The 15,070-nt window shown below is 38.8% G+C and overlaps 1 protein-coding gene across 5 annotated transcripts in view; it reads left to right on the top strand.

The window, feature by feature from the left end:
* The window catches only part of CEP170 (centrosomal protein 170), a 186,524-nt gene that overhangs the window by 89,386 nt on the left and 82,068 nt on the right, over window positions 1-15,070 (top strand). For 4 of the 5 annotated variants that reach the window (XM_077813468.1, XM_077813464.1, XM_077813465.1 and 1 more), the window contains 2 exons: window positions 490-966; window positions 5,744-6,381. In XM_077813468.1, the coding sequence (XP_077669594.1) occupies window positions 490-966; window positions 5,744-6,381 (1,115 nt within the window). The remainder of the gene's footprint in view (window positions 1-489; window positions 967-5,743; window positions 6,382-15,070) is intronic. The other variant, XM_077813467.1, reaches the window with a different exon arrangement.

Genomic DNA, 15,070 nt, shown 5'->3' with positions numbered 1-15,070 from the left:
TTGCTATGAAAAATTATACTGACTGTATAGCTTAGGAAATGAAGTCATATCAACCCCATCTAATTCAGGACACTTGTTCCATAAGTCCAGTCAGTTGCTTTTTGATGATTTCCAGGTAGCTCTGAATAGCAATATTATTTTTCAAAATATTAGCTCTTATGATTTTTTGAACTATTTTCTATGTTGCTATTAATATGAATCTCCTTCCATCATCCACAAATCTGTTGGATTGCAAATTTTCTTTGACAAATTCTAAGAGAACTTTCTGCCAGCTTGACATGCTTACAGTCATGGCTGTCCCCTCTTCAGTGACATTTTTCAAATAGCAAAAATAACTTACAGTTCCGGAAGTACATTGTTCAGTCTTCTGCATGGGCTTGTGCTGTTTTCCAGGAATTACTCCAGTGGCCTTTATAGGAATTCTGAAATTCCTTGAAGACCCCGAAGTTCCCCAGTATTGTGAAATCTATTTTTTATTTTTCTTAATAGGATGCAGCACAGATGTCAAGCAAGTTGAGGAGAAATCTTCAGCTGCAAATGAAGAAGAACTTTATCCTTTCTGTAGGGAGCCAAGTTACTTTGAAATTCCTACAAAAGAATTCCATCAACCTTCACAAATAGCAGAGAGCACTATTCATGAAATCCCAACAAAAGACACCCAAACCTCACATGCAGCAGGTGCAGGACATGCTTCATTTACCATTGAATTTGATGACACCACTCCAGGAAAAGTAACTATCAAAGATCATGTGACAAAATTCACATCAGATCAGCGCCACAAGCCAAAGAAGTCTTCTCCTAGTGGACAGGACCTACCTGGGCTTCAAACTGTGATGATGGCTGCTGAGAGCAAAGTAGCTGACTGGCTAGCACAGAACAATCCCCCTAGAATGATATGGGAAGCAACAGAGGAGGATTCCAAAAGTATTAAGAGTGATGTTCCAGTGTACTTGAAGAGGCTGAAAGGTAAAGTGAATAATTTCAGCTATATTTATTTCCTAAGGCTTCAGTCTTTCATAGAGGTCATGGGTGGACCCCTGCAGTCTTGTGGAGTCCAGTTGAAGTCGTTGCATCTGTACAGGAGAGTGTGGTAGCAAATTTCTTTGCAGGATGGTCTTAAAAAAGTAAAACAGTTAATTTAAATGATCCTACAGTAAGTATACTGACTGGAGTTGTGTTACGTTATTATACAGTTGAAGACTTCATATCTTCCAAAAGCTTGCTCTTTGAAGGAAAAAACATCTTGGGTAATGTTACACAATTTATAAGACTATACATTCATTTGTTTACAAAAGTTGAATCGCTCTTGATAATCAAAACTTGTGACTTAACACATGTTTCTGTAGTTCTTTCAACAGCAAATATTCTGCTGGATACATAAAAATATCCTTTTGCTGTAATCACATTCATGAGAGCTAAAGAAGATGCACATTAATGGCTAGATATGCAGAATACACAGATACTCTATTTAACATACTGATTTGGGACTCTGGATTCAACTTTAAGTCCATACTCTGATATAAACCAAAATGTTTTGTAATACATCAGTAAAATATTTTTGTTAACCAAAGTTCCAGTTGATTTATTGCAGACTACAGATCCAATGACATTTCAAATGAAAATGAATTTAGCGGTGGGTAATAGCTTTTCAAAGGAGTAAAATATATGTGGGGATTTCATTAAGCAGAATTAATGAAAAATTCTGTTATGATTATTTGCTCATGAATATTCCACTGACATTCAAATTTTTCAGAAAGAAAATGATGACAAATATTTAAAAGTCTACTAAATATGTACTTTTAAAAAACCCTGAAAGCTTAACAGTGCAATTCTTATTTCTTAGCTTTGTAACCTAAATATACTGTTCTGCTCAGTCAATTGGGATTGAGTAAATGTTCTTTGTCTCTTACTGATCAAAAGTTTTCTTTGAAAGCTGGCTTTTCCATACAAGTCTTAGAAACAACAATATCACCATGCTATTCGTGAAATAATAGCTTAGTATTATTTCAGTGTTTTTAGTGCATAATATCACAGTTACTGCTTTGCTGTTCATGACATTGGAGTGTACTGGACTCTTAAAAATTCTTTATACTATCAGACATGTTACTGTGAAAAATGGGAAGAACTATTGCCTGGGCAGGCATATGCATGCAAGACTTACTTCCCTTTTATGGTAGCAGAAACTTGAAGAAGTTTGTTACAAACACACATTTACAGTTCTTTCAATTGAAAATATATGTTGTACTGCAGGAACTTGTTCTGGATAACTGTGTGACCTACTGTGTCACAGGTGGTCTCTCGCACTTCCCCCCTTCATGAGGGAATACCTACAACCACTCTGAAAGCTTGACTCTGAGCATTGTAGTGAAGCTTCTTAACATGTTGGTAACTTCTCCCTGTCTGTCTTCTATTCCTAGCTAAACCTGCAATGAAATCATGGTGCAAAAAATTGTGACCTATACATTTCACGACAGTATTACTATTGCTATATTGTGGTAGCACGTGGGGTCCCTAGTTTTAGACTAGGGCCCCAGGTTCTAGGCACTGTGCAAACACATAATAAAAAGATGGCTCCTTCAGAGTTCTTTCTGTCTAAGTTAGTTATCATAATAGGTTGTGATGTGAAGATTATAACCACTGCAATAATAAGAACAAGCCATGTAGAAGTACACTTTTATCCTATTGTTAATATTAGAGATAACAGCAAACAGAAAATCTAATATGTCAAATCTTTAAAGGTTTTTTGTCTCATTAAGTTCTAGTGCAAAAGCCCATCTTTTAAACCTACTGTGTATAAATATGTATTGTGACAAAGTTCCTGCGCTACCTTGGTGGGTCTTGCGCTTATTGGCGGATTTGCTCACCTTGGAGCTTCACGGCAGCCCTCAGCTTGACTGTTTTTCTGAATTCACAGTCCAGGTGGACGACTCCTGTGTCTGATCAGGAGTTGGGAGGAATTTGGGGGGAACCCAGACCCACCCTCTACTCCGGGTTCCAGCCCAGGGCCCTGTGGAATGCAGCTGTCTAGAGTGCCTCCTGGAATAGCTGTATGACAGCTACAACTCCTTGGGCTACTTCCCCATGGCCTCCTCCTAACACCTTCTTTATCCTCACCATAGGACCTTCCTCCTGGTGTCTGATAATGCTTGTACACCTCAGTCCTCCAACAGTCCGCGTTCTCACTCTCCGCTCCTCTTGCTCCCAGCTCCTCACACGCACACCACAAACTGAAGTGAGCTCCTTTTTAAAACCCAGGTGCCCTGATTAGCCTGCCTTAATTGATTCTAGCAGCTTCTTGATTGGCTGCAGGTGTTCTAATCAGCCTGTCTTAATTGTCTCCAGAAGGTTCTTGATTGTTCTGGAACCTTCCCTGTTACCTTACCCGGGGAAAAGGGACCTACTTAGCCTGGGGCTTATATATCTGCCTTCTATTACTCTCCTATAGCTATCCTGACCGACCCTGTCACAGTATATGAATATTATATTAGTATGAATCATGGAATATTACCACGGTTCTGAGCTTCTTCCACATCCCTACTTGGTAATCCCAATTTTTTTTTTAAGTAGCTATTTTGTATTTTCATCCTCTAACAAAGGAAAGAGCAAAGAATCTAGATCACGGGTGGGCAAACTTTTTGGCCCGAGGGCCACATCTGGGTGGGGAAATTGTATGCAGGGCCATAAATGTAGGGCTGGGGCAGAGGGTTGGGGTGCGGGGTGTAGGAGGGGGCTCAGGGCAGGGGTTGGAGTGCAGAGAAGGGTGCAGCAGGGGGCTCAGGGCAGGGGGTTGGGTGTGTGGTGCAGGAGGGGTTTGGGGTGCAAGCTCTGGCCCGGGACCACTTACCTTGAGTGGCTCTGGGGTGGCAGCGGCGTGCAGCGGGGCTAATGCAGGCTCCCTGCCTTCCCTGGCCCTGCACTGCTCCCAGAAACAGCCGGCAGCACATCCCTGCAGCCCCTAGAGGAAGGCGGGAAGGGGGCAGAAGGCTCCGCGCACTGCCCTCGCCTGCAGGCACCACCCCCGCCTGCAGGCACTGCCCCCCACAGTTCCCGGCCAATGGGAGCTGCGGGGGGCAGTGCCTGTAGGCGAGGGCAGCGTGTGGCGCCCTTTGCCCCCGCCTCCTTTCCCAGGGGCTGCAGGGACGTGGTGCCGGCTGCTTCCTGGATTGCCACGGGGCCAGGGAAAGCAGGGAGCCTGCCTTAGCCCCGTGGCGCCAAGCGGTTGGCAATCCCACAGGCCGAATCCAAAGCCCTGACGAGCCAGATCTGACCCACGGGCCATAGTTTGCCCACCCCTGCTCTAGATGATGTCTGATTGCTAGATAAATTCTGTAGTTATTCTATTTTCTTTGTTACATTACCTCTTCAATGCTCCCATTTTGGTTAAACAGAGTACCAGAAATTCCAAATTAACTGTGGAAAATGAACTTCTATTTTCATGTAACATTATCATCACAGCCAGCTGGATGACTGTTTCATATTATTATCTAGCTGATACTTCTGTGTCTGGTAAAGGAAACAAAAAATGAACACTTCATAATCTTTGTAGCATACAAAATAGCAAATCGCTGAATTTAAAATTTAAATTTTATAATTACTATATTAGTTTTCCAATAATTATGATTATTTTAATTGGTTTAGCACTAACAGTGTGTTTGATGCTATACAAAAGACATATCAAAACAGTTACTAACTAGCAGAGCTTCCAATCTAAATGACAATCTAAACACTCTGGAAGACCCAGAGGAAAAATCAACATTTTACTGACTGACAACATGCATTGTTTGACATCCGCACAAAAAGAAATTACTTAAAAAAACACCTTATGGCTAAAAAAAGAAAATCCAGATAATTTAAAGAGAGAGAATAGCGACATATTCTACAGTGTTTCTATAGTTTCATTTCACAGAAGACTGCTTTGTAATAAATTTGGCTTTTAAAATTTCAGTTGCTATGTAGTTCCTTTCACTTAAATGTCTTTTATATAATAATAAGTTCACACACGGTGATCTTTAGCCATAGATCTCAAAGTGCTTTACAAAAGCGAGTAAGTAATATCCCCATTTTACATGCTGCTGGCTCTTTAGCATATGATGGCAGGAGAGACTGGTCGGAAAATTCATTGCACTTGTGTGAGAGAATGATAAAGGATTAGTGCTGATGCTAACTAAATACCCTTTTCTGGAAACTACAGTGATTAACTAGATGGAAAGCTATTCTGAAAATATTTATAAATAATGTTTCAAATCCGAAGTTCTCAACAGGTGTTTCCCAATAACAGTGAATTATTACGTAACTATATTCTGCATCCCCTTAACACTTCCCGGAGCTTTTTCAGGGTCAAGTTTTGTATTCTGGTGCAGGAGTCATGTGTAATTAGCTGACTGCATAAAGGAAGGCAATTTGACCGGGTGACTTGTTGATGAAATGAGACCAAGATCTGGTACAGCTGGTATAATATTATCTGGTTCTGTAAACCATTGATTAAGTATTTACAGATTAGAAAAAGGCAAGTCAAATGCATCTGTGTCACTGATCAGCTTGTAAAAGACTTCATTATTTGACTGGTAGCAAGTTGAATGTGTTAGTTATAGCTGTAGGAAGTCTGCAGAGCCTGTTACTGAAGGACATTGGGTTACCAACAGAAAAACAAGTATAATTTCCATGTACATTTTAATTTGCCAGCTTCTGTCCATGTGACATTTTTACTTTGTAGTAATATATTTCCTTTTTGTTTTGTTTGAAGGGAATAAACATGATGATGGGACACAGAGCGATTCAGAAAATGCTGGTGCACGCAGGCATTACAATAAGCGAGCAACACTTGATGAGCATATAAGACATCAACATATGGAACAGAAAAAGTCATACCAGAAAGCCCATACTACAGAAAAGCATGAAGAGCAGGCTGCTATAAGTCAGACTGCCTTTATGATTGAGTTTTTTGATGAAGACCATCCTCGAAAGAGACGATCTTATTCCTTTTCTCAGAATGTGGGAGCTCTTTGCTCAGAAATTCCTTCCTCAACACCTCATGTGAGAGCTGAGAAAGTGAAAGGTACTTCTGGAGACATCAAAGGGGTTTCTTTGCCTTTGCAGACTAGTAGGGTAGTACATGGTGTTCATGCAAAACTATTAAAACAAAAATCAGAAGAACCCTCAGTTGCATTACCTTTCTTACAAACTGCATTGTTAAGAAGTTCAGGAAGTCTTGGGCATAGACCAAGCCAAAACCAGGAGATGGACAAAAAATTAAAAAGCCAACTTGTTTCTGCTGCTACTGAAAAGGAGAACGATGATGACCAAAGTGACAAAGGTACTTACACTATTGAGTTGGAAAATCCCAATTCTGAGGAAATGGAAGCACGTAAAATGATTGACAAGGTAAGAAATTAAAATACATACCACTCATTACACATTGCATTTCAGTTTTATCTGATGGGAAATACATGCTACTTACTGAAATTACCGGGATAGTATAATCATAATGAAACACAGGTTCTCAAAGTAGACTTTAGTATTTGTGTATGGAAAAAGGCATAAGAGGACTTGCAGTGTATTGCCTAAAAATTCCAAATAGTTCTTGATGGTATTGCTATTATTCTTTATGTACTACTCAGTATTCTTTAACACAGTTTTAAAAATGGTTAGATCCTACTATTGTTTCAATCTGCACTCAGTCTGTCTGAATTAGAGAGCAACATTTTAGAAATGCTGTGTTTTTTAGCAATGCTACTAAATTTGGATTTACTACAGTCCTGTGAAACTAGTGATCTGTTTTAAAAACTCCATGTCTCTTCCTGTTTTTCCATATACTGATTAATGTTGTGACAAAGAACAAATTCAGATGAACAAATTATACCACTACCTCAAGTTTTCCAGAATTGTAAAGGTAGTATAGTCAATGTATAGCTTGTATTTCAGTAACTTGCCCTAAATTTCAGCATCTGTCATACTCCATGGAATAGAATTAAGAATATTTTCACCTCTCCTGTATACATATAAACTCACTGGTACTCAAACAGTGATCATATGGTTCTAGGCACTTGTTGAGGGAGACTGTAGCTCAGTTATCAAGATAATTTGTTTTATAATAAGGGTTTGGACTCATCCAATATGAAGATAAGAATAACTTAATGTAAACATTTGGTTACTCACTTTTGAATCAGAACTTTTTTTATTACTAATTCTCTGCTTTCCTAAATAATCCATTTAAGGAGAGTTAATTTCTATAGGACAGTGGTCTCCAGTTTAGACCCACAGTGAAACATATTCAGCATGCTATGCAGATAATATATTGCTTATTTGTTCCAAAAAATTACATGATAGTACTTTAGTTCTTCATGTTTAAAGCCTTTTTTCAGATTCCAGTAAACAGATTTAGCCAACAATTCTGGCTAATGAAAAACAGAAAAATATAAAGAAACAGATGAAAAACTAAATCTTTGATTTTTGGAAAAATATACTGATATGGTAAATGGGTGGATCAAATGGGAGATTATTTTTAAGGCTTTCTTTATCCTTTCTGTTTTACTTAGGGATTTAATGGAATAGTTATTCTATTTTTGGTTAATATAAAATGATTCAGATAATTCCTTTCTTATGAGTCCTCAAAAGACCTAAGCTACTTTAGTTGTTTATTAAAGCAGTTAACAAAAATTGAAAAGAAAACATTTCAAAATGAAACAAGTGAAAATAAAGAACAAGGTATACTTATTTTGTATTAGTGGTCACAAACTTTTATGAATTATTGAGCTTGGAGTTGTTTGTCTCCAACTCTGAATTTGAATCAGAGCAATCAGCCTGTAAACCAAATGAAAAAACAAAATAAAACCAAGCTTGCCTCTTCCACAAAATTTGACATCAAGAAGATTGTTTCTGAGCTGAAATACATGAAAGGCGAAATTTTGGCAGCAATTAATGATCTTGAATCTTCTGTAGAAGAACTAGCAGAAAGAGTCACCAAAATGAAAGCAATCTCAAGTGAACATACAAAAACAGTCCCAGACATGGTTAAAAAAATTAAATAAATAGAAAAGGGAGAAAATTATGTAGAACTCAAATTAGACAAGTTGGAAATTTACAAAATGAAAATCTAAAGAGTCAAATGTGGTCCTGAGGGAGCGGGAAAACAAGAAGCATATAGATCTCAACATATAAAGAATAAGCCATAGGAGCTGTGCATTCCTGAGACTTGGAAGAAACTTTGATTACCCTCCAAAGACTATCTGTTTTTCTCATGCTCGCCAGTTAAACAGATGGCTTGATCACATAATAATTTCCTCTGCTCTTAAATCCACCCTGTTAGAAACTGTTGTAATAATATATAAGAACTATGTATTATTATCAATATTATCCAGAGATCTCAGTGTTTTACAAAGGAGGTAAGTATCATAGGGAAGTTCAGTTCACCATACTCCAGTCTCTACTGTGCTCTGTGATTTAACTGAAAGTTAGGCAGAGATCTTGGAGGATGAATAACTTATTGCTTAAATAACAGGAACTTTAGCTGTTATAAGAAAGGAAATAAAAATGCATTTTGAAATAAATGAAAATGGAGAAACCTGCAACAATATTATTCAGAAAGCCTGGCAGGCAATCATAAGAAGAAAGTTTCAGTATTGGTTCTGCAAAGAAAAGAGAGAACCTGAGCGCCACCACTCAGGGATGAAGCCCTTGGGCCCTGGCGACCCCATTAAAACAGGGTCGCAACCCACTGTGGGATCCCGACCCACAGTTTGGGAACCCCTGTAATATAGTCATGATCTTCCCCTGACACGTGTAAATCTCTTGTGTTTCTGGTCATATTCTGTCATATGTGGGTATTTTGATAAGGTGTCTCCTGCTTACTCTGTTTTACGGTTTACATTTGTTACTTCTGAAAATAATTTTTTACATAAGGCTTCCGCAATGTTGATGTTTATATGGATTGTTTCAGCTCTCTGGGATGTTTTATAAGCAAGCTAGAAATACATGTCCCTCTTCAGTTAAAAATAATTCTATTTCAGCTGAATATGTTTTTAAGAAGTGCCTTGATATAGCCCATGTGTAAGGCAGCAACATAGAGGTCTGTATTTTGTTAGGTTTCAGAGTAGCAGCCGTGTTAATCTGTATTCTCAAGAAGAAAAGGAGTACTTGTGGCACCTTAGAGACTAACAAATTTATTTGAGCATAAGCTTTCGTGAGCTACAGCTCACTTTTGAAGCTTATGCTCAAATAAATTTGTTAGTCTCTAAGGTGCCACAAGTACTCCTTTTTCTTTTTGTGTATTTTGTTAAATATTATTAGTTGGGTCATTGTCTGCTTAAACTTCTTATTGGGGAATTGTACCTCAAACAGTTGTCATGTAACTGTCTTACCTGGGACTTAGGGCACTGTTTTAGTCCCAGTAGCCCAGATTGAGATGATGATGTTTTTAAATGAATAGAAACAGAATTTTTCCTACCACTAACATTTTCTGATATACTTCCGCTATACCAGTCCCCAAAAATTAATTAGATTTGTATTAGTTTTTCTTTACACTGAAAATCCAGTGATAAGTGAAATTGTTCTCTTGTCTGTAGTTATTTAGAACTGGAAGGTTCCTTTCAGAGAAGGGGTTGGAGTGGGCGCAGGGAAGGGGTGGGAAGAGGTGGGGCAGGGGCAGGGTCTCATGGAAGGGGTGGAGTGGGGGCGAGGCCAGGGCAGCGGGGACGGGGGAGTCTGTGATGCGGCCCTTGGGCCAATGTACTGGTCCTTATGTGGCCCTCATGATCATTTGAGTTTGAGAGCCCTGATCTAAATCTTAAGTGTGACAGAGTTGTTGTGATTAGTCAATTCTAAGTGTCTGTCAGGACAGACCCAGAAGTAACCCCTGGGGATCTCTGCATCAATCTAAAGTTTCTGGCCCTGTCTGAGTTCAAACAGCGAAGAGAGAGAAGGAGAATCTTCCTGTGACTTTGTTTTAATTTCCTTCATTCAGCTTCCAAGTCCACACGTAAATACTTACATGTAGCATTTCCAAAGTGTGATGGGGCTGTTAACCTATCCTTTGTATGCGATGTTCCTTGATGGCCCATCTTATTTTCATAGTCCTTCTGGATGGACCGGGGGGGACAATTCTCATGCCTGAGCTCTCAAATTCAGAGCAAACATCTTCAAAGTTATAAAGCAAAACTTACATATTTTCTTATAGCATGGAATACAGACATGACAAGTGACAATAATGCATGCAGCAACTTACCAGCATTTCATAGAGTCTAAACACTAAATACACTCTTATAAGACTAATACCTATTTTCAGCAAAACTAAAATACAGGTGAACTGGTCTGGTCTCCAGCTATGAGTTTTAGTTCTTAACTTATGCCTGCAGCATGGGCAAGAGCTGTCATCTGATAATATATATCTATGTGCTGTCCACCATGAGGGATATACATACATACACACGTTTTCAGCTCTCATTGGGACAGATATTGACATCCACTGTACTTCTGTTTTCAGGTCTCACGTGGCTCTCGCTTCCTCCTTTTCTCCCTATTGTTCCTAATCATCTCATTCTACTTGTTTTTCCTATGTTAGTTTTGTGCTTTTCATGCCATCTCACCATTTGAAACATGACCCAAGGATCCATCTCGCTTTCCTTTACAATCGATGTCTTTAATTTTTTTTCCTTCTTGTCCACCAAACAACTGTCTGTGCTTTTTTCTTTCCTCTCCTTCCCTCCCCTTCCAAAATCATTGATTTCTTTGAAGTCTTATTGTAATTCGTCTTCTAACCAGTTATGTCTACAAACCTCCAGTTCATCAGCTTTAGCCCAGTATAATTGTCACTGTTACTTGCTCAGCTATCAGGGTTATTTCTTGAACAAATCCCCTATGCTACTCAGAGGTAGTCTGTAGTAATCTTTTATGTGTTTGTGCTCTCCAGAACCAATTACTCCCAAGTAATTGCATAAATTATTGAAGTTTGCTTTAGCCTCCAGCTCAGTACCCCATTACTACTTGGATAACTGAAGTAATCTAGATTCATAGATATTTAGGTCAGAAGGGACCATTATGATCATCTAGTCTGACCTCCTGCACAACGCAGGCCACAGAATTTCACCCACCACTCCTACAAAAAAAAAACCTCACACCTATATCTGTGCTATTGAAGTCCTCAAATTGTAGTTTAAAGACCTCAAGGAGCAGAGAATCCTCCAGCAAGTGACCCGTGCCCCATGCTACAGAGGAAGGCGAAAAACCTCCAGGGCCTCTTCCAATCTGCCCTGGAGGAAAATTCCTTCCCGACCCCAAATATGGCGATCAGCTAAACCCTGAGCATATGGGCAAGATTCATCAGCCAGATACTACAGAAAATTCTTTCCCAGGTAACTCGGATCTTACCCCATCTAAAACCCATCACAGGCCATTGGGCCTATTTACCATGAATATTTAATTACCAAAACCATGTTATCCCATCATACCATCTCCTCCATAAACTTATCGAGTTTAATCTTAAAGCAAGATAGATCTTTTGCCCCCACTACTTCCCTCGGAAGGCTATTCCAAAACTTCACTCCTCTGATGGTTAGAAACCTTCGTCTAATTTCTAATCTAAATTTCCTAGTGGCCAGTTTATATCCATTTGTTCTTGTGTCCACATTGGTACTGAGTTTAAATAATTCCTCTCCCTCTCTGGTATTTATCCCTCTGATATATTTATAGAGAGCAATCATATCTCCCCTCAGCCTTCTTTTAGTTAGGCTAAACAAGCCAAGCTCCCTGAGTCTCCTTTCATAAGACAAGTTTTCCATTCCTTGGATCATCCTAGTAGCCCTTCTCTGTACCTGTTCCAGTTTGAATTCATCCTTCTTAAACATGGGAGACCAGAACTGCACACAGTACTCCAGGTGAGGTCTCAGCAGTGCCTTATATAACGGTACTAAAACCTCCTTATCCCTACTGGAAATACCTCTCCTGATGCATCCCAAGACGACATTAGCTTTTTTCACAGCCATATCACATTGGCAGCTCATAGTCATCCTATGATCAACCAATACTCCAAGGTCCTTTTCCTCCTCCGTTACTTCTAGTTGATGCGTCCCTAGCTTATAACTAAAATTCTTGTTATTAATCCCTAAATGCATGACCTTACACTTCTCACTATTAAATTTCATCCTATTCCTATTACTCCAGTTTACAAGGTCATCCAGATCCTCCTGTAGGGTATCCCTGTCCTTCTCTAAATTAGCAATACCTCCCAGCTTTGTATCATCTGCAAACTTTATTAGCACACTCCCACTTTTTGTGCCCAGGTCAGTAATAAAAAGATTAAATAAGATTGGTCCCAAAACCGATCCCTGAGGAACTCCACTGGTAACCTCCCTCCAACTTGACAGTTCACCTTTCAGTAGGACCCGTTGTAGTCTCCCCTTTAACCAATTCCCTATCCACCTTTCAATATTCCTATTGATGCCCATCTTATCCAATTTAACTAATAATTCCCCATGTGGCACCGTATCAAACGCCTTACTAAAATCTAAGTAAATTAGATCCACTGCGTTTCCTTTATCTAAAAAATCTGTTACTTTCTCAAAGAAGGAGATCAGGTTGGTTTGGCACGATCTACCTTTTGTAAAACCATGTTGTATTTTGTCCCATTTACCATTGACTTCAATGTCCTTAACTACCTTCTCCTTCAAAATTTTTTCCAAGACCTTGCATACTACAGATGTCAAACTAACAGGCCTATAATTACTTGGATCACTTTTTTTCCCTTTCTTAAAAATAGGAACTATGTTAGCAATCCTCCAATCATACGGTACAACCCCTGAGTTTACAGATTCATTAAAAATTCTTGCTAATGGGCTTGCAATTTCTTGTGCCAATTCTTTTAATATTCTTGGATGAAAATTATCTGGGCCCCCCGATTTAGTCCCATTAAGCTGTTTGAGTTTCGCTTCTACCTCAGATATGGTGATGTCTACCTCCATATCCTCATTCCCATTTATCATGCTACCATTATCCCTAAGATCCTCTTTAGTCTTATTAAAGACTGAGGCAAAGTATTTGTTTAGATATTGGGCCATGCCTAGATTATCCTTGACCTCCACTCCATCCTCAGTTTTTAGCGGTCCCACTTCTTCTTTCTTTGTTTTCTTCCTATTTATATGACTATAGAACCTTTTACTATTGGTTTTAATTCCCTTTGCAAGGTCCAACTCTACTTGACTTTTAGCCTGTCTCACTTTATCCCTACATATTCTGACCTCAATAAGGTAGCTTGCCTTACTGATCCCTCCCTTCTTCCACTCCCTATATGCTTTCTGCTTTTTCTTAATTACCTCTCTAAGATGCTTGCTCATCCAGCTTGGTCTACAACTCCTGCCTATGAATTTTTTCCCCTTTCTTGGGATGCAGGCTTCCGATAGCTTCTGCAGCTTTAATTTAAAATAATCCCAGGCCTCCTCTACCTTTAAACCCATAAATTCTTCAGTCCAATCCACTTCCCTAACTAATTTCCTTAATTTTTGAAAGTCAGCCCTTTTGAAATCAAAAACCTTAGTTGCAGATTTATTTTTGTTAATCCTTCCATTCAGTTTGAACTGAATTAGCTCATGATCACTTGAGCCAAGATTATCCCCTACAACCATTTCCTCTATGAGGTCCTCATTACTCACCAAGACCAAATCTAAAATAGCATCCCCTCTAGTCGGTTCAGCAACTACTTGCTGAAGGAATCCATCAGCTATCGCATCTAGGAAAATCTGAGCCCTATTATTATTACTAGCACTCGTCCTCCAGTCTATATCTGGGAAGTTAAAGTCTCCCATGATCACACAGTTTCCTTTAGTATTTACTTTATTAAAAACATTAAAAAGGGCTCTATCCATATCCAAATTAGATCCCGTTGCTGTTTTAGTTTAATTTTATGGCTTCAGTGATCTGACATACAGAGAAGTTAGCTAAAAACATAAAATATTCTTTCTTCAGAGTTGTAATGGAAAAAACTACTTTATTTCTTACAATCTAGAACTTCAATACACAAGAACCAAAAACAGAGAGACAAAGCAGGCTGCTCTCTAAGGCAGAGAAGCAAAACTCACCCCACTTAGCTATAAGCTGGCTCTTTGCAGATTGACTGCTTCTAAAAGACCCAGATGACATGCTTCCCTACAGAGCCCTCTAGCCTACAAGCTAGGACCAGGAAATACCCTGAGAATTTAAGCTGATATCTTATAATTTTAACATAGTTTTCAGTACATCACAGTCTCTCTCAACACTGCACACACTGTTACTATTATGATATAGAGGCCAATACTATCCCCCCTCCTCCACACTGGAATATTTGCATTCTTATGACTAGGGATTTTTGACCATTTAGGACTTACTGCATGGTCTTCTACTACTCAGAATTTGTATTTCATAGAATATCTGGACTCCTGTAGTTATAATAGTACTCCCCACAACTTCCTGAGATATCTCTTTCCTATACTCCTCTAGTATTAATACTGTATGGTATTCTTTCTACACTCTCTCTGAAATGCTTGATGTTGAAATGGCAAGTAAAAAGACTTTTGGAAAGTGAGTTTATCAGCCAGCAATGTTTCAGCATCCAAATACTCAATGCAGTTTTGTTACTCAAATATTACTTTAATTTTTAGAGCAATAGTAGTGAATTCCCTTGACAGGAAAAGAACAAATAAAAAAATTAAGCACATTAATTGTGCAGGGAAAAGGTATTATTAAACATCTTATGGTAGCCTTTGCTTGTAACATTCAGTTCTTAAATCCTCATGCATGCATTGATGCAAATGTCAGGATTCCAGTGAGTGATAGACTGAATGACCAGTTGTATGATGCAAAGTGTATTTCTGTAGAGATGCAAGGCTACTTTGACAAATGTAAAGGAAAGAAAAGTCACACTTAAATAGATTGTCCTAATTTCTTAATTCATTTGGCTTAATTTTTCAGAGAAGAGCTTGAATGGAAGAAAATATGCTCTTTTCCAAACAAGTAGTTTCAAAAAGGCAAGATTATTCCTAGCAGGGTAATATTCTTAACACCCCAGCTGATACCAGAGTGCAGAACACAACAAAAATTCTGTTGAGGA

This window comes from Eretmochelys imbricata, chromosome 3, assembly GCF_965152235.1.
Source record: "Eretmochelys imbricata isolate rEreImb1 chromosome 3, rEreImb1.hap1, whole genome shotgun sequence".
Classification (NCBI taxonomy): domain Eukaryota; kingdom Metazoa; phylum Chordata; order Testudines; family Cheloniidae; genus Eretmochelys; species Eretmochelys imbricata.
This window is presented reverse-complemented; position numbering and strand designations above follow the sequence as displayed.